We start from the raw sequence: 25,235 nt of genomic DNA on the forward strand, positions 1-25,235 counted from the left end.
TTAAATTGTACTATATGAAAAAAAGATGTTGAGGGATTGTGGATGACTTCAACAATTTAGTCTTTTTATGGACTTAAAGCAATAAAGGATATTTTAACTTTTTTATACTTTATTTTGTGACAGATAGACAGCAAGTGGGGGAGGTGAAATCAAGAGTTGGATGCTTAACTGACTGAGGCACCCGGGCGCCCCAAAAGATACTTTAAAATAACTCACCTGCAATTCCAAATCACTCTCCTGTCCTGTGGGGGGGTACCTGGCTGGCTCCGTGGGTAGGGCATACGACTCTTGATCTCAGGGTCATGGGTTCAAGCCCCACGTTGGGCACAGAGCTTACATAAACAACAACAACATCAAATTGCTCTACTGGGTTCCCTTAGCCTCCAGCCCACAGGTGTTTTACTGTGGACTGACCAAATGGGTGTGTGTTCAGTGAATCTCGCCCCCTGGACCTCAGGTTACCAGCTGCCTCGCGGATAGCCGGGTGCATGAAGTACTTCCGTGCATGCTGCACAGGCAGGATTCTTCTACTTTTCAAATAAACAACAGCGTTTCTAAAAATATGAATTCCCTTGGAGAGCCCAGCACTAGCACTTGAGGGTCTGCAAGGGGTACTTTGTTGAAAGGCAGCCTTTGTTCTGATTTCCCCGAACTCACAACTGGAAAGGTTGCCCGCCGGCCACAGTGCACCCCCAGGCTTGGTTGGGTTCACACGGTCACGGTCAGCACCCCACGGCAGTGGGTCACGCAGGGGCTTGACCGGACACAGAGACCCACGTTCTAACCTAGGTTCACGAGGAAGGGCAGTAGCCGCATCTCTGGGACTGTCCCCTCCCGCTTAAAACGAGATTTGACGTCATCCCTGCTTCTAACATCCTGATTCTAAGCCTTTAAACTTGACACTGGAACGAACAGCAAATGCGGTTCTTCAAAAGCCGCCGTTCGCCCTCTGGATCCTCGCGCAGCTCTAACCTGCGACATCGGCGAACGAAGACTCCATTTTACCTGAGGCCAGCCTGCTGCAAAGTGACCCACGCCATGTCCCGTGGCCTAAAGCAGACCAGCTTCTCTCACGTCTGGCATGTTAGACATTTGGTATTTTCTTTGTCACATGAGACCAGTCCTTCAGCGAAGCCCCTCACCTTCTTGACAAGGTTCCTAGGAAAGTCATTCCACCTTGGCGTTTACAGGAACTCAGTCCTGTGGCTGTTTCTTCTCTACCGGACACGGGAGAACGGCCAGGTGCCAGCCGGTCAGGCTGCTGGCACAAAGCCACACGGGCGGGGGGCGGGGGGGGTGCGGGGTGGGGGGCTTCAGTGTGGCTCATTTTCTCACCAGCCCGAGATCAAGGTGTCAGCGGGGTTAAGTTTCCTGTGGAGCTGGTCTTCTGTGCCCCTGCCCTCTTCTTCAAGGACACCAGTCACACTGGGCAAGGGCCCACCCTAACGGCCTCATTTGATCTGAGTCACCTCTGCAAAGACGCCCTCTGCCAATACAGGCCCATTCTGAGGTACTGGGGATCAGCACTTCACCATCCGAATCCTGGGGGCGGTGACCATGCAGCCCATGGCCGCTTTGGAGTGTAAGGTTTTCCTTTTTCATGTACTTTGACGTATTTCTTGTAGGTTTAACGGAAGTATTGTGAATTTAAAAACCACGACAGGCCTGTATCATGTGCACGTGGAACCTAAGTGATGTGCAAGAGTGTGTCTGACTATAAACTGTATCCGTTGCATTAGGATTTACTGAAAAACTTTGGGAGTACTTGGCCCTGGGTGGCCGCTTCTGGTAGGAAAAAGGGACACTCGAGCCCAGACGCCCAGGGAAGCTGAATTCACAAAGGATTCACACCACCACTCATTCTCCTCAACGGCTGTGTGCACAGCATGCTGTTAACAGACACACTGAAGGATGGGTCAGCTTTTCACTTGTGCACATCAAAACGCTGCTTCCCCACAAAACGGTTTCTCCAGCCTGATCCCCAGGCCACCAGCATCTGAGGCACCTACGTGTTGTTTGTGAACACAGGGGTCCAGGGTGCCTGGGTGGCTCCCTCAGTCTGACTTCGGCTCAGGTCATGATCTCGTGGTTCGTGGGTTCGAGTCCCGCATCAGGCTGTGTGCTGACAGTGCGGAGCCTGTTTTGGATTCTGTGTCTGTCTCTCTCTACACTTCCCCACTTACGCTCTAAAATAAAATAAACATTAAAAAAAAAAAAAAAAATGAGCGTACAGGTCTGCGTCCCACCCGGAACCTGCGAATCCAGCCCTGGCCGGAACCTGAGCTCTAACAAGCACCCAAGGGGCCCACCCGAGTCTGCGGGTCTCTGTGCTGCCGTGGACGCACCCACCCTTCAGCACAAGAAAGGTCACACTGTCCAAGCTGCAAAACCGAGCACACCTTTATTTCACACCCACCGCAACCCAGCCAAGGCAGAGAACCCTGTGTCACAGTCCCAATTCAAGATCCTCTTTTGTCCATTTGGTAGCTGCCTGAAAACCCGGCACATTTAAATGAAAATCACATAAAAGACCCCTAGAGAAACTGACCCATCTTCCCCAAACAGACTTCCTCGTTAGTAAAATCAGCAGGTGCCGATGGAAGCACAATACAAACTTGACCATGGTGTCTGTTCGCACAGAAGACTATGCTTAAATGCTTTCAGGTCTAAAAACCCAACTGTGAATGTCCAAGAGCCCGATTTTAATTTGACTGTTATCAGCCACCAAGAACTCGAGGAGGAAAGCAAGGGCACTGTGGAACTTACTCTTCCTGGAAATTCAGCCCCACAACCCTGGTGACAAGGGTCCAGGACACAGGAGAGACAGCAGTACTGATCCGAGGGCCCCTCTGACGTGGAGAAATGCACCTGCTGAGTCTCCTGAGTCCATCCCACGGCTTCACGGTAACTTGGTCCTCCGGTCTCAAGCGACTATTCGGTTGTAATCTTTACAGTTCCAAGAATCGATTTTGGCTGAACCCAAGGGTAACATAATACCTATTTGTACTGCACCCATAATGTCCACAATACAGATGTTCTTGCGGTACGAAGGCCATTCTGTCGGTTGCATATGTATATACACAGATAGATGTTGGCTCCTGTGGGAGACAAAGCTTTTCTCCTCTTTGGCAAGAGAACATCCACCCGGCGCCACCGCTCTGGCTAGCTCTTTTTCCTACGTTCCCTCATGTGCGCAGCAATGGAACCAGCTATTTCTGCATTCTTCTTGTTCTGGCCAAAATAATCTAGAAACTGGCCATCTGGTCCAATCAAGTACATTATTATTGTATGATCCACCTGCAGAGAAAAAGGTGGGGGAGGGAAAGGACAAAAAGATTACCAAAATAAGTCGCTTATTTTTCTGATTAAATGCTGCAGATGAGAACTTCACATTAATGATTAAATAACCTCTGTAACATGTATCGTTTACAGAATGCGTCTAAGCCTATTTTCATAAATTCACGGTGACAAATATCTAAAATCGTTTGCATTCCAGCACTCTGCACTGACTACTGCCTTAGACATCAGCTAGAATTTGGGATTCTTCTGGTTCTGTCCATAACACACGCATGCACTCGATCTCGAAGAATCGACTTCCAAGAAATGGCTGCTGCTTTCGGAAGAAACGGGTACCTCATTGCTCCCATATGCTGCCTACCACACTGTATCAGAAGAACCCAGAAAAGTCACCACTACTGTAAGTGTATGATTTATACATTCTGGCATGCTATGTAGTCCTGATATTAGTGACTCACATGGGAACGTGGAAATAAGGGTTTTTCTCCCCCAGGAAGCTGGCATATACTCTGCCGAATGATCCTATCTGAGGCAGATCACCTGGGCTGTCCTCAGGAGACATAAATGCTACCCCTCCGAGGAGTCATCTTACAGTTATCTATTTTCCAAGCAAAGTTCTGAAAACATTCCTACCTCTAACCTAAGCTTGGATTGGTCATACAGTTTTTATTTATATGCCTCCACTTAATCCAACTTTAAATGAGCAGAAGGCTTGGCGCTTAAGGAGTCCTTGGAATTTATTGCAGGCTTGATTGCTATTTGGCAAGACAAAAAGAAAGACCGAAATGTGATCACACATACCGAACCGGAGACACCCCCAAATACACCCGCCACACATTATAGGTCTGTGAGGTTACTGCTTTTTTATATACACACATTTGTAAACACAGAGCAAATGGAAAGAGCCACTTGCCTGTACACAGAAGGAAAGAATGTGCCCCAAGAGCTCAAACAGCTGGTGATTTCCCATGTCCTGGAATAATTCGCTGAAGGAGCAGGACGGGGGATCAGCGTTTCTCCGCATATCTGATACCGAGTCAGAACTGGGTCTCCAGCTCGCGCTTTACACCTTCCTCTGTATCTATAGCTTCCGTTTTTCTGTTTCTTTTTGTACTCGATTCTCTCACTCCCTTAAAAAACTAAAATTCCAGGGGACTTATGTTATGAGTGTTCTTACTGGAAATTACTTTCTAGTACAGAACGAAAATACCGTTCTACCCGTATCTGTCAAACTTGTCAGTGTCCGTGTCTCAACGTTCAGCTGGCTCGTGGGCAGAGCGAGAGCTGTCGTATGTATCTAACCCACAAGTTTAGAGTTCTAGTAGGTCCCGGGACAGATACAGGAAGCCAACGTTCACCGACAAGCTCTGTCGCATGCCACCTTCGTCCCGAGCCAGGCATCCCACTCCTCTAGAAATAATCCAACGGGCTGGAGAGGAAGTTATAGAACAGTAAGAGCCAGACCGAAGCTGAGAACCCAGGCCTGCCCGATTTCACAGTCCGCTTCTGCTGCCACCTTGCTGCACGATCTCTGCCAGCGTTCTGCGGAGCAGTGTGTATGCTTCACAGACACGTGCATTTTTTATGTTTTGCAAAGTAAACATATGCGCATACAAATCGAAAAGAACATACGGTAAACTTCTACAGGGGAAGCCCGCCACTCCTTCCAGACTTCCATTCTCTTCCAAGGGAACCGCTGCCACCAGATCCTTCTGGATTCTTCCAGAGAAAACTGTCCACATCTGTTAGCGAGTGTACATACCTGCCTACTTCTTTCTATACAGAAGCAACAACGTCCTGTAGGCGCTTTCTCATTTAACAAGGTATTGGGACACCGTTCTCCGCCAGTAAGTACAGGGTAGCTTTTAAAAAACGGTTGCCTCGTTCTTCCCTACGAACAACACTGTAGGGTACAGGTGTAGAAAAATCCCTCAAAGTAGGATCTCTTTAAAGTATTCCACTTTAAACGCTGACAGATACTGACACTTTTGGCTTCCAAAGAGGGTCTCTCAGTTAAATTCCTATCATCTATGCACAGAAATGCCCACGGTTCCAAATTTCCTCCCAACAGCGTATTCCCTTTTTCCCCAAATTAGATTTCGATAATACATTTCCAGCTTTTGACCTTTGCTGATCTAACAGGTACAAAACAGCATTGCATTATACAATTCACATTCTTTCATTAGGAGTGAACTGCACATCTTTTCTTGGGTTTGAAAGCCAGTTACGTTGTTTTTCAAAAATACTTCCTACTTAATTCTTACATACGAATGTAATATTATATATATATATAATGTATGTATATATGTATATCAATAATATATATATATAGCTTCGAGTGGACCCTAAATGTTTGGCACACCCATTTCTTTATTTTATTTTATTTTTTTTTTAACATTTATTTTTGAGAGACAGGGCATGGGCAGGGGAGGGGCAGAGAGAGAGAAGGAGACATAGAATCCGAAGCGGGCTCCGGGCTCCGGGCTCCGAGCACACAGCCTGATGCAGGGCTCGAATTCATGAACTGTGAGATCATGACCTGAGCCGAAGTCGGATGATTAACTGACTGAACCCCCCCCAGGTGTCCCCGGCACATCCAGTTCACATGTACTATCAGTCTGAAGATTCCACGGGCACTCAAAAGCCAGAAGCTTCCCCTTTGCTGCTGCTGCTTGAGATTAAGAAAACCTGATTCCCTCACTCCCTGCGGGTCCTTAAATCTTGACTGAAGTTTCCCACACCATTTTGCGGACGGAAATCTGTGACCTCAAAGGACAGAAGTCATACCAATGCAAAACCTAACAAGCTGGAGAGTGCCTCCCCCTACTGGTTGATTTAGCAAAGAACTCATTGGTTCTTTTTCATTATTATTAACTCCAGCGGAGCTAACATACAGTTCCCTTAGCTTCAAAGGCACAATTCACTGGTTCTGATCAAAAGGTCAAATTCTTATGGCAGTAGACCAGTATTTCTCAAAATCGGGTCTAGGATGTATTCCAGAAGGCCCAAGAAGTCTCCATAAGACTTAGATATCTGCATTTTAATTTTTAAACTTAAAGAAGTTAATACTCATATTCTGGATTATCTGCGTGACTATCTTATGACTGAATACAAATCTCCGTGGCCAAATACGTGTCTATGTCTATGATCTCGCACACACCTGCCGTCACTGCTGGTTACAGGGCAGACAGCATGAAAATGATGTGTTCTTGCTGGGTCCCAGACCAAACAGTCAAGGTCGACGACACCAACATTTCAAAGTATTTTAAAGAACACACGAAGGGCAGTTGATTGTATAGTTGGGCATCCGACCCAAACCCTGCTTTGGAGACAGGCTCCTATAATTAATCACCCCACCCGACCAATGTTACAGAGAAACCAGAGCACGACAGCTGAGGGGGAAGAACTGAACTAACACGAAACAGCAAGGCCAACTATTAATGGACAGGAAAAAGTGTCCCGTTTGAGAAGAAAACCGGGTGGGTGGGGTGGTGCTGATGCCCTTTGTTGGTACTTCGCTGTGAAAGCCCAGGGAAGAAGAGGGACCGGGTGACGTGGACACCTAGGGCTCCAGGGGCAGTGCTGGAGAATGTATGACTGCAGGAATGACCGCATTTCTGGTCACTATCATAACAAAGCAAATAGTAAACACGTAATTGTGCATATAATTCATATTTGAATTGAATATAATCGAAGTGTATAACTCATATAAAAATAAACCTGATGGAAAGTCTATCTTCTTATAGCTTTCAGTCTTTTCTCTTGATTTTCAGAACTCTTGCTCATTCCAAAAACACAGTTCTCCATGGCCCAACACTGCTCCTTACACCTTTTCCCTGGTGACATAGAGAACCTAGACAATGGGTTTTTATGATTTTACTATTATTATTTTTTTGGAGAGGGAGAGAGTACGAGTTGGAGACGGGGCAGAGAGAATCTTAAGCAGGCTCCACGCTCAGCGCGGAGCCTGACGCTGGGCTCGATCCCACAACCCCGGGATCGTGACCTGAGCCGAAATCAAGAGTCAGACGCTCAACCAAATGAGCCACCCAGGGCTCCTATATATATATATTTTAATGTTTATTTATTTTTGAGAGAGAGAGACAGAGCATGAATGGGGGAGGGTCAGAGAGAGAGGGAGACACAGAATCGGAAGCAGGCTCCAGGCTCCGAGCTGTCAGCACAGAGCCCGACGTGGGGCTTGAACCCACGAACTGTGAGATCGTGACCTGAGCCGAAGTCGGATGCTTAACCAACTGAGCCACCCAGGTGCCCCAGGGCTCCTATATTTTTAAATTTAAATAAAGCTTTGTCCCCAAACGATGGGTTCTCTTTATTTCCAACATGGTATCCAAGTACCATGTTCTACTGAGTCTAAAATACCACTCATCATATATTTTCCCATAATTTTCTGGGCCACTAAAAAGGAAAGTGGGCAATTCAATTATAAGGACACTGAATATACATTAAATCAGTATCCTTAAAAAAATTATACTTCTATTATCCTTTCAAATATCTCTAATTCCTGAGGAATTTGTGATGATCTCAGCTTTTCTCTCATTTCTGCAGCCCACTGTCAGACCGGCACAAGTGTGCGGTCTGAGCACCGGCCTGTGGGCGACACTCGAGCGTCTACTTACGATGTAGTCCTCGTCCTCATCCCTGGGGCCAGGACTGTAATACACCCTGTACGCTCTGGCCACTCGGTCGATCTCTTCTTTGGTGCCAGTCAAGCCAACCAGTTTGGGAGAAAATTCTAAATTTAAAAAAAAAAAAAAAAATAGAGAAACACAGTGAAAAATAAGAAGCGAGTGAAAGCACCCCCCATCCCCTGCCTTCAGAGTCTCTGCTGCTGCTTTCTCCCCGTGTGTCCTGGTCCCCTCCTCGTGACTCACGGGAACAGACACACACACACAGAACAAACGCAAACTCTCCCTTGTAATGAAGAAGTCACGTTCACCAAGACAGGCCACATTCTGAGCCATCAAACACACCCTAACACATTTAAAAGGACAGAAACCATACGTGTGCTCTCAGATCACAGTGGAGTTGAACTCAAAGTCTGTAACAGAAAGATCGCTGGAAAATCCCAGGACACACAGGGACGGAACATACTTCTGAATAACACACGGGTCAAAGAAGAAATCTCAAGAGATATTTAAAAGTATTTTGAACTAAGTGAAAATGAAGACACAACTTATCGAAATTTGTGGGATGCAGCCAATGCAGTCCTTCGAGGGATATTTGTGGCACTGAATTTATACAGTGGAGAGGACCTAAAATCAGGAATCTAAATATTCCCCTAGGAAGCTAGGAAAAGAAGAGCAAATTAAATCCAAATGAGAAGAAAAGAACTGGAGCAGAAATCAATGAAACTGAAAAGAGGAAAAAAATCACTGAAACCCAAAGCTGGTTCCTTATCATATGGAAGTGAAATCCTTTCAAAGTCCTTTTGTAATGATCTGGAGGGAATATGTTCTAATCATTTAAATCACATTTCTTATTAATTTGGTTGTTTTTAAATACTCAGATACGGTTCTGAGACACGCTCAAGCTTAAAGATATTACCACGAATTAAGCATGACAGTGTTTTGTTGTATCCTGAAAAAGATGTTTGCTTTTTGCTTCACAATTCACTCGACTCTGGTCCAGGGCTGTGTCTCATCTTCCAGCAAATAACCTCCCGGCATGTATTTACTGTTTGGTTTTTGGGATTTATGGAAGTGAGCTGGTGAAGTCACCAAACCACCATGAGGATGGAAGTACAACACTGAGCAGCAGTGCCTTCTTCCAAAGGCAGAGAGGAAAAAAGCCTATTTTCATTTTTCGGACTAATCCAACCTAAATTGAAAATCTGTTCAGCTACTGAAAAAGCACAATGGCTTGTTTTTCTTTTCCACTCTGAGTAAACAGAAAGGTAAATGAAGTCTGAATTAGCTGTATATCCAAAACTTTTAAAAAATATTGCTGAAATTGCAATAATTTTCTAAATATGAACTTAAATATGTAAAAAAAAATTATTAAGTTTCTTTATTAATTTTGAGAGCAAGTGAGTGAGCACACAAGCGGGGGAGGGGCAGAGAGAAGGAGAGACAGAATCCCAAGCAGGCTCCGCACCATCAGTGCAGAGCCGGATGCGGGGCCCAAACTCATGCACTGTGGGATCGTGACCTGAGCCGAGATTAAGAGTCGGACGCTTAACCCACTGCACCACCCAAGTGCCCCAAACTTAAATATTTTCAAATCCCCCCACCCCATCCGGTGCAACTGGTCAAGATGACACCATCTCTGTATGTATGTGCTGGTGGAGAATATTACCGTAAGGGTTTTGCATTTCAGTTACAGGAACTCAGATGCCTACTTATCGGGAGATATTTAGGATTTGGTTAATTTATGGTTAAAAAGAAAATAGCTGCCAAGGTAACACACACTTCCATCAGAGACCGTTTATCACCCCATGAGTTATACCTGCTTTTTACTGCTTTTGGAATAAACTATGCCATTGTTCAAATTTCTGCCTAACCGGCAAACAGTGAACACAAATTCACCTTGAATATCTAATAAAAGCTCTAAAACTTTAAGAAAACATAAGCCTTTGTAACCTTGGGCTGGACAAAGATTTCTTACACATGACACTAAAAGAAGGGTCGCTAATTGTCTCTAAACCAATAAAGTGCTCTTCAAACCACACCAAGTGTGGGGAGCACGGGCAGGAGCCAGAGCTCTCATGCACGGCTGCTGGGAATGTGAAAACGTACAACCACTTTGGAATCCTATCAGTTTCTTAAAAAGATGAACACACACCCACCACACGATCCAGCAATCAGGAGTTTACCAGGGAAATGAAAAGTATGTGTCTGTACAGAGGCTCGTACAGGAATGGTCTTGGCAGCTGTCTCTCTCCGTAAATAGCTCCAAACTGAAAGTGACTCCAGTGTCCATCACTGGAATATTACTCAGAAGATAAAAAAGAGTCAACTGATAACACGCTAAATCACGGACGGGTCTCAAAATAATTATGCAGAAAGAAGCCACTAAAAACAAAAGAGTACACTAAATAATTCTGTGGACACAGACTTCTAGGAAATGGAAACTTATCTATGTTGACAGACAGCAGATCTGGGGATGGGACGGGGGCAACGGCACAAGGGGGTGACAGGTATATTCATTTTTTGATGGTGGTGATGGTGTCACAAGTGCAGACATGACAAAAGATAACTGTGCACTTTGAATATGTACATGTTATCATATGTCAATTATATCTCAATAAATATGTTAAATGACAAGATACAGCAGGTCCTTCACAAAACACACTTTTAAAAAAACCTCAAAGCTTTAGATGATACACATTGCAATGTGTCATATAACAAAATTAAATGTAGAAGTACTCATTAGCTCCTTTGGCCTAAATCAATTTCACCATAATGAGACTTAAAATTCCAATTCCTGACTTTTGAGTGCCCATGTTCCTGTCACTCCTATAACAACAAAACAGATTCTTATTCCCATCATTTTTTCAGCTGAAGAAACTTGGACCTTAAGAAATTATGCAACTTGCCCAAGCTCCTAAGAACGTAAGCATTCGTCCTTAATTCTACTGGCACTCGGTCTTTTGAATTGCTTTCTCATAGGTTTTAACCTGCATGTGATGTTTCAACTGAGATTCTTCTATGAAAAGTTATAAATGTGCTTCTCATAATAAATGTTCTGGATTTATAAAGTATACGGTAGGAGTTCACACTGTGCTCACATCTCATAATGTCGCTAATCTTGGGGCGCCTGGTGGCTAAGTCAGTTAAGCGTCCAACTTTGGCTCAGGTCATGATCTCACAGTTCGTGCGTTTGAGCCCCGTGTCGGGCCCTGTGCTGACAGCTTGGAGCCTGCTTCGGATTCTCTCTCTCCCTCTTTCTGCCTCTCCCCTGCTCGCTCACTCTCTAAAAATAAACAAACTTAAAAAAAAAAAATAATGTCGTTAATCTCCCAACGTCCATACTCCCAGGATGTACATCTGTCCTATTAGAGAGAGAATGAGGTACAGAGGCGGAAGGAGAAGCAATGTGTTCTGCCTCTCAACTCAAGATTCTGTTAACTTAGATGATATCTGAGGCCAAGTCCGGTCCTTCCTGTGACAAAATACAGAGAGCTGTGCATCAGGAATTGAGAAACGTGTTTCTTATTTGCTTATTCACGGTCACAACTGAGCCTCACCTTTTTTATTCACCTGTAAACCTGACGACGACACCATTTGTCCTCCCGTGTCCACGAGGCACGTAAGGTCGAATGAATGTATCTTTCAAGAACTCTAAGAGCTACACAAATGTACAGCATTATTAATAGGACCTACCTTTCACATACTTGGCGATGGCTTCTTTGGTGTCCCTCTCTGGGTCGATAGTGATGAAAAGCGGAGTTAAATTTGGCAGAGTTGGAATTCCATCTGAAAGAATATTCCCACTGGTCAGTACTCACGCTCCGGGGGAAAAGATGAACGCTGGCAGTTACAGCAGAGAGAGCCGGAAGTGCTACAGCGAGGGTTAGGGAAACACAGGGACACCTAAGCGTGGAGGAGAGGACGGGGAAGGGGTGGGACGGCCTGCGAGCAGGTCCCCAGGGTATCTGCGGTGGGATCAGATAAGAATCCTACTGAACACCTTCACCGGTGCACACGTGTTACCGGGGTCCCGTCACGTGGGCATCTCGTGTTCTGATCCAACGCGATGTTTGCGGTTTTCGCCCCACCACACCTCAAGGGCAAGGTGAACTATTAGTGAGGACTGAATCCCCGGAAACAGTCCAGCTTAAGGATGGACGCCTGCCTCCTGTCTGGGACTAACCAGTGCGGCTGACGGCACATCACAGACCACACCGCCGTCTTGCTAGTCCGTCACGGGGACAACGACAGGGTCAGTGACAGATGTCTACAGTAATCAAGGGACATAAGCAGCGCTACAGGAGACCAGACCTCACTCACATTTTTAAGCAATTTAACATTTGGCATCAGAACAAGCTCCCTCTGGTAGAGAATATGGTCGTGGGAATCAAAGCAGCAAGTGAGCCTGATGCTGAAATTTTATATTCTCAGAAAGCAAATAATTACAACACCTTGCCCAACGGAAATCCGAGGACGTGAAACTACGGAAAAGTAGTTTTTACAGTTAGCGGTGGCTTACCTATCTCATCCACGACTTGAATCATTTTTTCTAGTTCTTCTGGACAGATATCAGGGCAATGAGTGAAACCAAAATAAATCAGGACCCACTGACCCAGGTAGTCTTGGTCAGTGACGGGCTCTCCGGTATGAGTCGTGAGGGAAAACGGACCCCCGAGGAGAGGCTTTCCCAAGCTCCGCTGCCGCTCCTTCTCTAGCTCTTAAAGAGATACAAACACTCACGTTAAACAAGTCAATCTAACCACAGGCACTGAAATGCCTGATGTACGGTCAGTACTGTACTAATGACTGTGGGGGCACAAAATGTGCTAAACAGTCTGTTTCCTAGAAACTTAAAAAATATTTTAAGAAAAACAATCCTATGACAATGCAACAAAACCAAATTGAATGGAATGGTATGTAGAGAGGACTCTAAGAAAGTGGTAAAGGTATTTCTTCCTCTTTTGGAATAGTTCAGTCCTGTCATCAGGTGTGGCCGTGGTGGGGGTGGGGGAGGGGCCACAGGGGCCCAGAGCGGACCGTCTGAGCCCAAGTGGGGCAGGGTGGGTGGCCTGGCACCAGGAGTCTTAACCTGAGTGTCCCAAGGGCATCTGAATGGGGTGGGGACAGCAGTGATGGGACCTCAGTTCTATACAGGGGATTAGTAACAAGTAAGTAAATTAAAGATAAGCGTTATACATGGCAAGAGGTAGAAAGATGGGGAGAAAAAACCCAAATGCAGTCTGTAGTACTGTGCAGAAACTGGAGGTGCCAGGGTCAACTTGTGGCTGCAAGATGCGTTCACACAGAAGCAAACGTAGATGTAACCACATCTGTCCCCCGAGAGGACCCTGCAGTGGACACAACCCAGCAGCAACGAGCCCTGGGTTCTAAGTATCACCCTCCACTAAAAGCAAACAGGGCTTTTTGGAGACATGGCGGGTGTCAGGGCCATGGCAGAGAAGTACAAGACGAGCCTGGAACATCCTGTCACGTCAGACTGAAGGAAGAACTCCAAGAACACTGGAGACGTGTCCCAAGGAACAAGAGCTGCTCAGACTGCCAGGGACCAACAGGGGACAGTGGAGCATCAAAATAAAGAGAATATGGATTACGATTCATTAAATACGCAGGAGAGCACGAGTCCACACGGATATAAATAAATGGAGAGTTTGATGCAGACTGGGATGAACATTTAAGTGTGTAAATGCACACCACGAAATATATATTAATTACATTTTCGGGACAGAAGCCTGACAGACACACCCTCAGCCTGAGCACCATCAGTAACGGGACCAAAGGAGGCCCTGTGCCACCAGACGAGACGCAACGAGAACAGAGCACGAGTTCTGTGACATTCCTGCTGAAGGAACGTGACCCGAATCTGATCACGAGGAAACCAGACAAACCCAAACTGAGGGACATTACTGGCCTGTAATCTTCAGTTTTCAAGGTCATCAAAGTCTCACAAAGATGGAGAAACTGCTACAGACTGAAGGAGCCTAAAGAGACAAGTAGGGACAAGGTCTGGTTCTGAGCTGAACTGCTATCAAGAAGGCCAAGTTGCAAAACTTGAATGAGGCCTGAAGACTGAATGGTAGTTAACATGTCAATGTTCATTTTCCGATTTTGGTGGCTGTATCATGATTAAATTGGAGAACGTACCTGTCTGTAAAAAGTACACAATGGAGTAGAGATGATGATGCATGTCCGCAAACACTCTCAAATGATTTAGAAATACTTGAATTTTTGAAGTTTATTTATTCTGAGAGAAAGAGAGAGCAGGGGAGAGGCACAGAGAGAGAAAGGGAGAGAGAGAGAGACAGAGACAGAGGGGGAGAGAGAGAGAGAAACCCAAGCAGGCTCCACACTGTCAGCGCACAGCCCAGCTCGGGGCTCGAACTCGCAAACTGTGAGATCACGACCTGAGCCGGAACCCAGACACTTAACCGACTGAGCCACCCATGTGCCTCTGGAGATACTTTAAATATCGTTTCATAATAGGGTTTTTAATAAAACAAATATTATCGCCGGTGAAATTCCAAACTAAAGTAAAAAGCTTGCTTATTCTAGAATGGTCTCTGCCACTACTTTTCCTGGCTTGTTTTGTTTCTTTGTGAAACTAAAGGAGCTTAATTTTTTACTAGAATATGAAAATCCCATCAATAAAATACTGGTTGTTACACAAAACAAACAGGTCTGTATATCAATATGGGCCTTCTACTGCTAAGATTCTAGAAGCCTATGAATTCTCCCAGATCTAAACATATCCTTTGTATCACGGCTTCAAAACAGACTCTGAAGAACCAGAATAGATTTAAGTGATATTTTATTTTTTTATTATTATTTTTTTAACGTTTATTGATTTTTGAGACAGAGAGAGACAGAGCATGAATGGGGGAGGGGCAGAGAGAGAGGGAGACACGGAATCGGAAACAGGCTCCAGGCTCTGAGCCGTCAGCACAGAGCCCGACGCGGGGCTCGAACTCACGGACCGCGAGATCGTGACCCGAGCCGAAGTCGGCCGCTTAACTGACTGAGCCACCCAGGTGCCCCATGTGGTATTTTAAAGTTTGACTAGAAACTTTTAAACCAAATCTTAAAAGCCTGGAGTAGTGACTAAAATATAAAGTTCTCGTAGCCAATTTCTGGACATTTCAAGTGCTAAGCCAGAGCAGTTCCTGGCACTCCCTGACCAGATTCTCCCTATTTCTCTCCATCATCCAAGGTCAGCCTGTGGCCCTTCCCTCTGCTGATACTTGGTGGTCTGTAGGAGGGGCTGGCCCTTCAGAGGCTGGGGAGAACCTCTTCTCGTGAAATCCTTCACTTCTGTGTCTGCTTCCCTGTCACGAGCACCTCGATGGCTGGAATGCATCTAAGTCATCCTTGGGAGCCCTCTGGGCGTCATACCACCCACGCTCCCATCTGTTCACAATTAAGTCTTCATATTGTTACACAGTGGCATCTGAATACAGATAAAAACACAATGAGAAACCAGGTGAATTCCAAATCCAGTTTGGAATTCAGTGAACAGTACCGAACCAATCTTAATTTCTTAGTTTTGATAAATGACCCATGGTTATATAATTTGTTAACAATAGGGAAAGCTAGGTGAAAGGTACATAGTAACTCTCTTGTGTCATCTTTATAACCATCCTGTTCATCTAAGATTATTTCAAGATAGGAGTGCCTGGGTGGCTCAGTTGGTTAAGCATCCGACTTCAGCTCAGGTCATGATCTCGAAGTCCGTGAGTTCGAGCTCCGCGTTGGGCTCTGTGCTGACAGCTCGGAGCCTGGAGCCTGCTTCGGATTCTGCGTCTCCCTCTCTCTTTGCCCCTCCCCTGCTCACACACTCTCTCTCTCAAAAATAAAAAAACACTAAAAACTTTTATTGCAAGATAAAAAGTTTAAAAACAAAATAAAAGATGCTAAAAAAGAAAAAAGAAAGGTTTTATTCAGAGCTGAGCAGAGGATATCTACTTACTCTCTGTCTTTTCTTTCTTGAAGTACTTCATTCCAGCCAATAAGGCTCCACCAATAGCAAATGTGAATGCTAAAGACTTCCAGGAAACAGGCTACTGGGGCAGAGATTTTACAAACAAAAATACTAGTCAGATGCAAACATGCAATCGTCCTACATTTATTACCATGGTAGTTTTTAACATACATAAACACACATCTTGATCTTCTTCAACATGCAGAATGTTTCATGTTGCTCTGGGATGAGAAAATACTGGGGCGCCTGGGTGGCTCAGCCAGTTAAGTGTCTGACTTTGGCTCAGGTCATGATCTCACCGTTTATGAGTTCGAGCCAGCCCCGCATCAGGCTCTGTGCTGACAGCTCAGGGCCTGGAGTCTGCTTCGGATTCTGTGTCTCCCTCTCTCTCTCTGCTCCTCCCCCATGCAAGCTCTGTCTCTCAAAAATGAATAAATGTTAAAAAAAATAAACTGAAAAAAAAAATACTTGACAGTGTCTGTGGATGCAATTCTATCTGGGCTGCCAACACAATTACAGAGGCATTCCTTTTCAAGAAGAAATTCCCTAAGTCCATTTCCTTTCATGTGAAAGAGGACCTGAAGCTCAAGTACCAGGACTGTTAACACGTGTGACCTTGACCATAGTGGCTGATTTCAAATCCAGTTAATTATGTGTTTGTGCTGATATGGAAAATATAAATAAACCAAATAACAATTTGGGAGGTCACTCTAACTTTGGCTTCCAGAAGTAACAAAGTCAAAGTAGAAGAGATCTAAAAAATGGAGCTTCTTGCAAATTGCATCAAGTTAATTCTTTGTACTCTTTTTCAGGTCCCAAGGTAAGTAAGATGTCCACTACCTTGGTCTAATTCATCACCCTTCTTCCCCCAGCTTCTAAAACCCACTTCTCTTAACCATCACTAGTGGGGAGCGGCTCTCAGGTTTTTCCAGATCAGAACTAGAACCTGAGCGAAATCAAAGAGGGCATACCCAGCACGCAACTACGACCCACATTTTGCTCAATTTCAACTTACACATCGAACATCTAAAGGGGCGTTCAAGTGACAGGAATTAATATGCTTGGATTCCTCACTCCTGGTCAGTTCAAGGTTGAGACCTTCAAGAACACCCGAACTCATTTTGGGGGCAGGGGGCACAAAAGCGCACTACAATCCAAACCCGAGAATCCAACCGCGGGGAGGCGTCGGTTCTCTCTTCCGCGCTGGGACCTCCCGCAAACCGAGGGGGTCGCGGGATGAGAGTCTGTGACCGCGTAAGGCAGAGCCGAGGACCCTTCCAGGCCCGGCCGAGTGGCTTCCGAGATTGCGACCAAGTGGGATGGGGAGGTCGCGGGCCGGCGTGGAGACGCGACGGACAGAGGGAGGGCTCCGGCTGTACACTCACCCCGGGCTTGGAGGGCCGCGTGGGGTCTCTGCGGCCCTTCGGCTCGGGACCCGACGACCCCGGTGGAGGTGGCGTCGCCGTGCAGAGGGGCCGGTCTCCCCGGCAGCTGCGAGCGAGCTCCGAGGTCCGTCGCGCCTCCTCTCGCAGCGCGCAGAGCTGCCTCATCCAGGCTCCGGCGGTCCCGTCCGCCGGGGCCCAGACCCCGAGTCCGTGGGGCAGGAGACGCCAAAGTCGGCTCCCCGGAAGCCGCATAGCGGACCCCGGTATCAGTAAGAAGCCCGCCATGGACCTAGGAGACCGCGCCTCCTCTAGCCCGCCCCCCAACTTCCGGCGCCGGCTCCACTTCCTCCGGAAGTCGCAGGGGGCCGCTCTTTCCGCTCCGCTCGTTGGTGGCGAGGTCGCCGAGCCGGTTGCCCGGGAGGACTTGGCCGCGGACCCGCCGCGCGGTAGGTGGTTCCTTGCGGCTGGAGGCGGGTCCGGCCGGGACTGGGCGGGGGCTTCGCGGCGCGGGCGGGCGGCCGACCGACCGGGGGCGGGAGGCTGCGGCGGCGTCCGGGCCGCGCGGCGGGGGCGTGGCGGCAGTCACCGCCCGCAGAGCCCCGGTCCTCCTGGACGCCGGCGGGGAGCCGCTGGGCTCTGACTGCGCTGCGGCCCCAGTGTGGAGGCGGACCTGTCGGGGTAATTGGGGCGGCCGCAGTCGTCCCCTCGCCGCGATGTCACCTCTCTGGGAGCCACGGCTCTGGCTCAGCCCGCTGGGCCCCCGCGTCCCAGGGTGCTCTCGCCGACGCCCCTCCCCGCCTCGGTTCCCGGGTTCAGCCTGGCGGGTGAGGCCCTCACCTGGGACCCCCTGCCTTGGGGGGCAGCCCGCGTTCACGGCACGGAGCATCCCTGCGCCTCCCGTGCTCGCGGAGGTACAGCTTGCGCGCGCACACACACACACCCTCACACCCTCTTTGCCTTCTTAATCTCTTCGCGTCTTCACTCTTGACGCCTCCCCACCCCACTGGATTGGCAAAACACTGGAAAATGCCCAATTCTCTTCCCTAACTTCAGGTCACACTCCCGCGTGGCCTTTGTCAGCGAGCTTCCAGTGAGCAGAAGCAGCTCGTGTCCCAGTGATTGGGCGACTGGGGCAGGCTGTGTCCTCGAGCCCGCACCACTGGCCCAGGACGGTCGAGTTGGAGCCCGGTGATGCCTGAGTTTCTTGCTTCTGGAGTCGAACTGGGATTTTCTGGAAGTTCCGCTCCAAGTACACGGTGCACGTCAGATCATTTTCAAAGTAAAATTTTCTGTTCTGAGATTGCCCTTGGGTAACTTTTTTTTTTTAATCGTCTTATTTCTGTGTATTTGTTTTCCCAAGGAGTTTTCCCACAAATTGCCAAAAAGATTCAGTAACAGCTTGCTAACTCAGGCAAGGAGCACACAAATTTATTGTTTATCTTTTTTAATTGCTCCTTTGTATGTTAAGTATGTCGATCATATAGCTTAAAATTCAGTGTTATTTTTAGCTGGTCTGTTAAATTGTGTTTGCCAAAGTGATTCCTTCAATAGCTTTATTCTTAATTTGTTTACCAAAGCATTTTTTACAACTGTTTTTTTTTAAGTAAAAAAAAATTACTTATTTATTTTTATTATTTATTTTTGAGAGAGACAGCATGAGCAGGGGAGGGGCAGAGAGAGGGAGAGGGAGCCAGAGACTCCGAAGCAGGCTCTGTGCTGACTGTAGCGGTTTGGCGGGAGCTCAGACTCACGAGCTGTGAGATCATGACCTGAGCCAAAGTCGACACTCAACCGACTGAGCCACCCAGGTGCCCCTACAACTATTTCTTATTACATTTATAATATTAAATAAAATACTCATTTCTAAAACCATTCTTGACTCAAAGTAGGTGTTTTAAAAGTATATGTGGGATGAATTGCTCATCACACTTCTAAACCTGATTTTATGGACCCGTGAAACTCTAGTGTTAAAAGATCCCTAAGAAGTTTTCTGGTGTAAACCTGTCGCTTTTATTACGACTTTTAAACCATGGAGATCAGCAAATGAGTTTTCCCCTTTCAATTTAGATACTGTTTTTGAAGGAGACGGGACCTAGGTAATATCATCTAACGTTTGTTCTATCAGTAGCGACCGGGCTGATCAGATTTTGTGCTTGACCTAATGTTAGGCTGTCTTGACTAGGACAGGACCAGCCTGACTTTGTGTGGCTCCCTGTCATTGACTCTAAGTCTAAAGTTCTCTTTTGGCCAGCAAAAGAGCGGACACAGGATTAAAGTGAGAGATGGCTACTATCTGGGAAAAGACAAGAGCCCCGAACAAGGGTCTTCCCCGTTTTTATTAGGATCAGAAGGCTTATAAATGTGGTGATGGACGTGCACAAAGGGACAATGAATCTGTGAATGTAAACTTGTGGACGTGAGGGAAAGGGGGTCTTAAGGATATTCGGGGTTGGGGGTTTGGGTTAATACAAAACAAAATCCAGGCGCTGGGAAGTTGGGAGGAAGGTTGTTTACAGCAGACCGGAGGCAGGACCTCTGTTTATCTTAGCTAGTCTAGGGGATGAGACAGGTAGGAGGAATAACCTCAGGGTTGACAAGGCGCCTTTTCTTTTGTTAACCATCTATGCTCCAGGCTGCTTTGCCTGCAGCCTGGGGTCCATTGTCCAATTTACCTAACCTGGCCCTATCCCCCTGTGAAAGCAGCTTCTGCCATAGGACTAAACTGGGGTGCTTCCACCTTGAATATCTAATCTTGTTTATTTCATATACCTGTGTACTGGGCACCTTTGCACCGTTTCTATTTCAGGACTTTGTCCCTCCCTCTCTATTCTGGGGGCTCTGCACCCCCTCTCTATTTTGGGGTGCCTTTGCACCTCCCTAGTCCTGGCACCTTTGTGCCTCCTTATCCTCGGGGTGCCAATCTGGTTTACCCAAACTCAGGTTTGAGCGTTTTAATGGCTTTGTATTTCTTTAAGCATTGTTAACCCATTGGCGTAAGACTGGGGGGGGGGGGTTCCTAAGCTCATCCCCCATAGCTCCCAGCACTGTAACTTGTTCACTTCATCTCAGGTCCAGATTCCCGCCCCATGTGCCTAGCCACAAACCTTTCCAGCCTCAGCTTTTCTGTTACTGTAATATTTAGCACAATTAAATGCTCAGACTGCTCACTCCCCCCCCCCCCCCCCCCCCCCCCCCCCGCCTTTTCTTTCCACAGCCACCCATCCCATGGGCTTTGCATATAAAAACTTTGCTGACTCCACCTGCCTTCTTCCCTAAGATGCTTCTGGCTTAGCCTCTGAGTGTCTCTATCACAGTGGTTCCCCTTGCCCATCTCTCCTTATTAATATCTGGACTTCTTTGCCCACTGCTTTGGTTTCCTTTGACAATAGTGTAGGGCTGTCTTCATGCGCAAGTTCATCATAGATGCTTGAGGGACTTCGACATGGAGCTTCACCCTTCTGCCGGTCTTATTACTGAAGTTTTATTCGTATCATCTTGTAGCAAGTTTCCAGAAAATAAGCATCTCTGAGATGTTTCTTCCTGATTTTTTAAAAATTTTTAATGCTTATTTATTTTTGAGAGAGAGAGAGAGAGAGAGAGCACGTGTGTGCACACAAGCGGGGGAGGGGCAGAGAGAGAGAGAGGGAGACACAGAATCCAAAGCAGGCTCTAGGCTCTGAGCTGTCAGCACAGAGCCCGACACAGGGCTTGAACTCACGAACCATGAGATCATGACCTGAGCCCAAGTCGGATGCTTAACGAACTGAGCCACCCAGGTGTCCCTAGAGTGCTACAAATGATGAGCCTACCTTGACACATCATAATTAGTGTTTATAGTTTGCATTAGGGTTCAGTCTTGGTGTTGTATATTCCCTGGATTTTGACAAATAAATAATGACAGGTATTCTCTGATATGGTAGCATACAGAATAGCTTCACTGCCCTAAAATCTTCTGTGCTCCACCTGTTCATCCCTCTTTCCCCTTTGACCCCTGGCAACCACCGATCTTGTTACTGTCTCCATGGTCCTGCTTTCCCAGAATGTCATATCTTTGGAGTCCTATGGTATGTAGCCCTTTCACACTGGCGTCTTCCTCTCTCTTTTTCTTTTCTTTTCTTTTTTTAAAAAAATTTTTAACGTTTATTCAGTTTTGAGAGACAGAGCACGAGTGGGGAAGGGGCAGAGAGAGAGGGAGACACAGAATCTGCACAGGCTCCAGGCTCCGAGCTGTCAGCACAGGGCCTGGCGCGGGGCTTGAACCCGTGGACTGTGAGATCATGACCTGAGCCAAAGTCAGATGCTTAACTGACTGAGCCACCAGGTGCCCGTTTCTTCCTGTTCTTAAAAATCTTTCATGCCTAAGGAGGTTTTCACAAAATGCTGCTTGTGTATCCTGCACCATGACTATTTGGAGGAGTTTTTGTAGGAATTTACGAATAAAGTTTTTGAAAACCTGGTAGAGTTTTCTACTGTATTCTGATCTATACAAAGCTGCAATAGTTTGGTTATTTTGAGGTTCACTAGACAGATATATTTTCTGATAGATAATTAAAAAACAGCGTGCAGTACTTTGTGATTTACAAGGTGGATTGCCGTGCATTATAAGTGAGTTGAATCTCACAAGTGCTGATGAGGGTTATCTGGCTCCAGGAAAAACTGGGCCTACAGTTCACTTCCAGGTCTTCAGTTCCAGAGCCTTCAGCAGCCATCCTGCTGCCCGGTAACTAAAACGTCGGTAATGTCACATAGAGTGGTGTGCGGTCCAAACTTTCAGAACAAAGTCCCACTTGAAACTTGGGATTTTCCTTTCTTTTCAAGAGCACATTCTTTCCTTAGGTCTTCTAATCCGTCTAGACTTGATCTTCTCTACAAATACTCTTAAAAAACCTTACAGGCATTTAGAAACACGCAGAAAAGTAGAGAGAGTAAACCTCCCGTGCCCATTACTCACTTCAGCAGTTACCCTTTACTCACCCACTTCTGTGTGTATCTGGCGGAGGCCGGAGGCCATGGAGCCCACTCTGAAACACTTTCATGCGCTTGGCGTGTTTAGTAATTCCTAGTTTCCCCACCGGAGGCGTGTGAGCTTTTTATCGCTCTGTCCACCAGGGGCAGTCTTTCTGAGCTCCAGGCATCTTGTAGGGCCAGACTGTAAAAGACGTCGAATTAGTTTCTTGGGTCAGTCCCTGCCCACTCGGGGTTTTTCTTTTTGACCCGCCTTACTCACCTCTGACCCTAACAGTCCTTCCCTGCATGTGGCCTGGCCCCTACCCCCTGCTTCACGCCTTTCTCCTAACAGATTGCAGTAGCAATTTTCATTTGTTTTTCAAAATAATTTCTTTATTTCATAAAATGGTATTTCCTTGTCTTTAGCCTTGTTTTCTTTTCTTTTCTTTTCTTTTTTTTTTTTTTAAGCAGACTTCACGCCCAGTGCAGGGCTGGAACTCATGGCCCTGAGATCAAGACCTGAGCTGGGATCAAGAGTCGGATGCTTAGCCGACTGAGCCACCCAGGCGCCCCAGCCTTGTTTTTAAAAGCTCTACGTCTTTGACATTACACGTCTCCTTTCTACCGCAGAACACGCTACTGTTTGCAAGTGTGTGGCCCCTGCTGCTTCTCTGCACACTGCTTAATTTTCATTAAGAGGTTGGCAGATCTTAGTTTGCCCTCGAGTTTCTCTAAACTGTATTCCAGTGGAAGGTGTATCTGATGGGACCTTAGAGCCAGTTCCGTTTGGCTTTCCTGAGAGGAGAATTTAATGGCTGATAGAACGAAACGACAAGCAGGGACAGGTGGGTCCAGGCATTGAACTAATGTTTCCAGGAACTTGACTTCTTTACATCATTCCGGTCTGCTCCCATCTGGGCTGGGGGTCTTCTCAGGTCGCCTGCCCCAGCAGCTCCAGTCTTCGCCGTCAGCTTCACACCATAGTTCTGGTAGTTGGGCTGGTAACTCCAGCAACAGTCCCGCGCGCAGCTGGTGCTGGCTAACTCGGCCGAGGTCACGTGCTTGCCCCTGACCGACCAGAGGGACGCTTCCACAGCCAGCAAGGGAAGGCCACACCACGTGCGCTGAGAGTGAGGATTTGTGTAGATGTCTAAAGAGACGGGGGTGCTGTTAACCACAAGAACAGGAAATGAATACTGGGTAGGCAGGCAAAAATGATAGCTGTCTCTGGAGAAGATCGAATTAATTGGGACTAAAAGCTCCCTCTAGGAGATCCACCATACCAATTATCACCTTAAAACTTCTGAGCGTAAACACAAAAACAAAGAGGCTTTTCTGGCAAGGGAGAACAGCGTTCCCAGAAATCGTTTTCTCTGAAGCTTTGGTAATAATGCTCCAGGGATACATTTACTCACTTACCTTCTGGTTGGATTCTTCCATTAATCCGTACTTGGAGTCACAAATATTTGAAACCTAGTATGACTACAGATTGTCATCAGATTTGGAGGAGTTGTAGATTTATTGTATCTGAGTTCTTCACCTTTCAGATGAGATGATCTGACCCACCCCCCACACATATTGACTGCCTTGCTATCTACTGGGATTTTCAGATGAGGACTGCAGGAAGCAATGAGCATGTGAGAAGAAAAAAAAAGTGTAAGGACACCAAGGCAGTTTTCAGGATTGCCATCTTTCTAGTGCTGCTTTGCCTGTGTTAGGGCTATAGTTCCACCAACCAGAATAAGGAAGAAAGTAGCGGAAGCTCCCATTGGGTGGGTCAGGTAGAATGGTGTCCTTCGTGAACGACAGTTTCGGAATAAAGGCCCGTCGTCCTCAAGCCACATTGAAGTCCCGCCCTTTTGCCGACTTCGAGGGTCCCCTTCACATCTGACAGCAGCGATCTGTCGACTAAGACTTCCACCTATTGTAGATGGTTCAAAGGACCCAATAGCCATAGTGGGACCAGGAGTCTGAAAGTAATTTTAGAAATTCCAAATGGATTTGTTGTTTTAGAAACAACTAGGCCTTAATAAACTTAGATATCACAGCGCAGTTTATTACTGTAGACTTAGAATACGAATAGTCAATAAGAATAAGAATAGACTTAGGACCATAGCCTTTGATTTACAAAAAAAAAAATTAATGTTTACTTTTGACACACACACACACACACACACACACACACACACACACAGTGTGAGCGGGGGAGGGGCAGAGAGAGAGGAGACACAGAATCCAAAGCAGGCAGGCGCCAGGCTCCAGAGCACAGAGTGGGGCTTGAGCTCACGGACTGTGAAAACATGACCTGAGCTGAATTCGGATGCTTAACTGACTGAGTCCCCCAGGCGCCCCTGATTTCTATTTTAATTTTTAGTGTTCTTGGCTCTTTTAAGGTGTTACAAATGATTCTAAATTTAGGTTATAAACAATCTAATAAAATCATAGGTTTTCAGGTCTAAATCCCTTGTTCTTGGCTAGTGAGGGAGGGCACAGATCACATGTAAGAAGAAAAGATTATGTAGTTCCCATTTTGGTTGTGGGGCCAGGCTACTTAATCCTCAGGTTGAAAACTGGTTCAGATTAGAATCCAACTATTGAAGAACCAGGAGCGTTTTCTCAGAAATGGAGATAGTCACATCAATATTACAGTTTTTGTGCTGGATTTTGTTTGTTTAAAATGATTCCTCTCATACCTTTATTTCCTCTCCCTGTTATTCCAGGTGTAAAATACGAGAAAGTTATTTCAAGTGGTGTGGCCACCAAAGAAAAGATTCAGCCTGACACAAAAATAACCTAGAGGGGGAATCTAACATATCGAGTGCAATGAATGAGTGTAATATACAACTTTCTGAAAAAAAGTTCTGGCATTTTGATAGAATTATTTTGGTTTTTGTGGAAGAAAGTACTGTGCGTGTGTCTGTGTGTAAAATGACAAATTCTGTCGGACGTGAATCTGACTTT

The 25,235-nt window shown here is 46.5% G+C and overlaps 2 protein-coding genes across 9 annotated transcripts in view; one reads left to right on the forward strand and one right to left on the reverse strand.

Moving 5' to 3' along the window:
• Positions 1-2,377: 2,377 nt before the first annotated feature.
• Positions 2,378-17,676, reverse strand: LOC106983329 (protein SCO1 homolog, mitochondrial). Of its 2 annotated transcripts, none has more exons than XM_027047319.2 (6): positions 17,328-17,676; positions 15,931-16,021; positions 12,562-12,666; positions 11,643-11,735; positions 7,938-8,053; positions 2,378-3,297 (listed from the first exon to the last, which is right to left on the reverse strand). In XM_027047319.2, the coding sequence occupies exons 1-6, from the start codon at positions 17,610-17,612 to the stop codon at positions 3,163-3,165; spliced, it is 825 nt and encodes a 274-aa protein (XP_026903120.1). In that variant the 5' UTR covers positions 17,613-17,676; the 3' UTR covers positions 2,378-3,162. The 2 variants fall into 2 exon arrangements, with proteins under 2 accessions (XP_026903120.1, XP_014937000.2); XM_015081514.3 differs by having other exon boundaries at positions 12,469-12,666; positions 17,328-17,675.
• The window catches only part of ADPRM (ADP-ribose/CDP-alcohol diphosphatase, manganese dependent), a 143,163-nt gene continuing 135,604 nt past the window's right edge, over positions 17,677-25,235 (forward strand). For 5 of the 7 annotated variants that reach the window (XM_053212509.1, XM_053212506.1, XM_053212507.1 and 2 more), the window contains exons 1-2: positions 17,694-17,773; positions 18,381-18,606. In XM_053212509.1, the coding sequence (XP_053068484.1) occupies positions 18,519-18,606 (88 nt within the window). In that variant the 5' untranslated portion in view covers positions 17,694-17,773; positions 18,381-18,518. Of the gene's footprint in view, positions 17,774-18,022; positions 18,152-18,380; positions 18,607-25,235 lie in introns of those variants that run through there. The other 2 variants (XM_015081516.3, XM_027047316.2) reach the window with 2 other exon arrangements.

This window comes from Acinonyx jubatus, chromosome E1, assembly GCF_027475565.1.
Source record: "Acinonyx jubatus isolate Ajub_Pintada_27869175 chromosome E1, VMU_Ajub_asm_v1.0, whole genome shotgun sequence".
NCBI lineage: Eukaryota > Metazoa > Chordata > Mammalia > Carnivora > Felidae > Acinonyx > Acinonyx jubatus.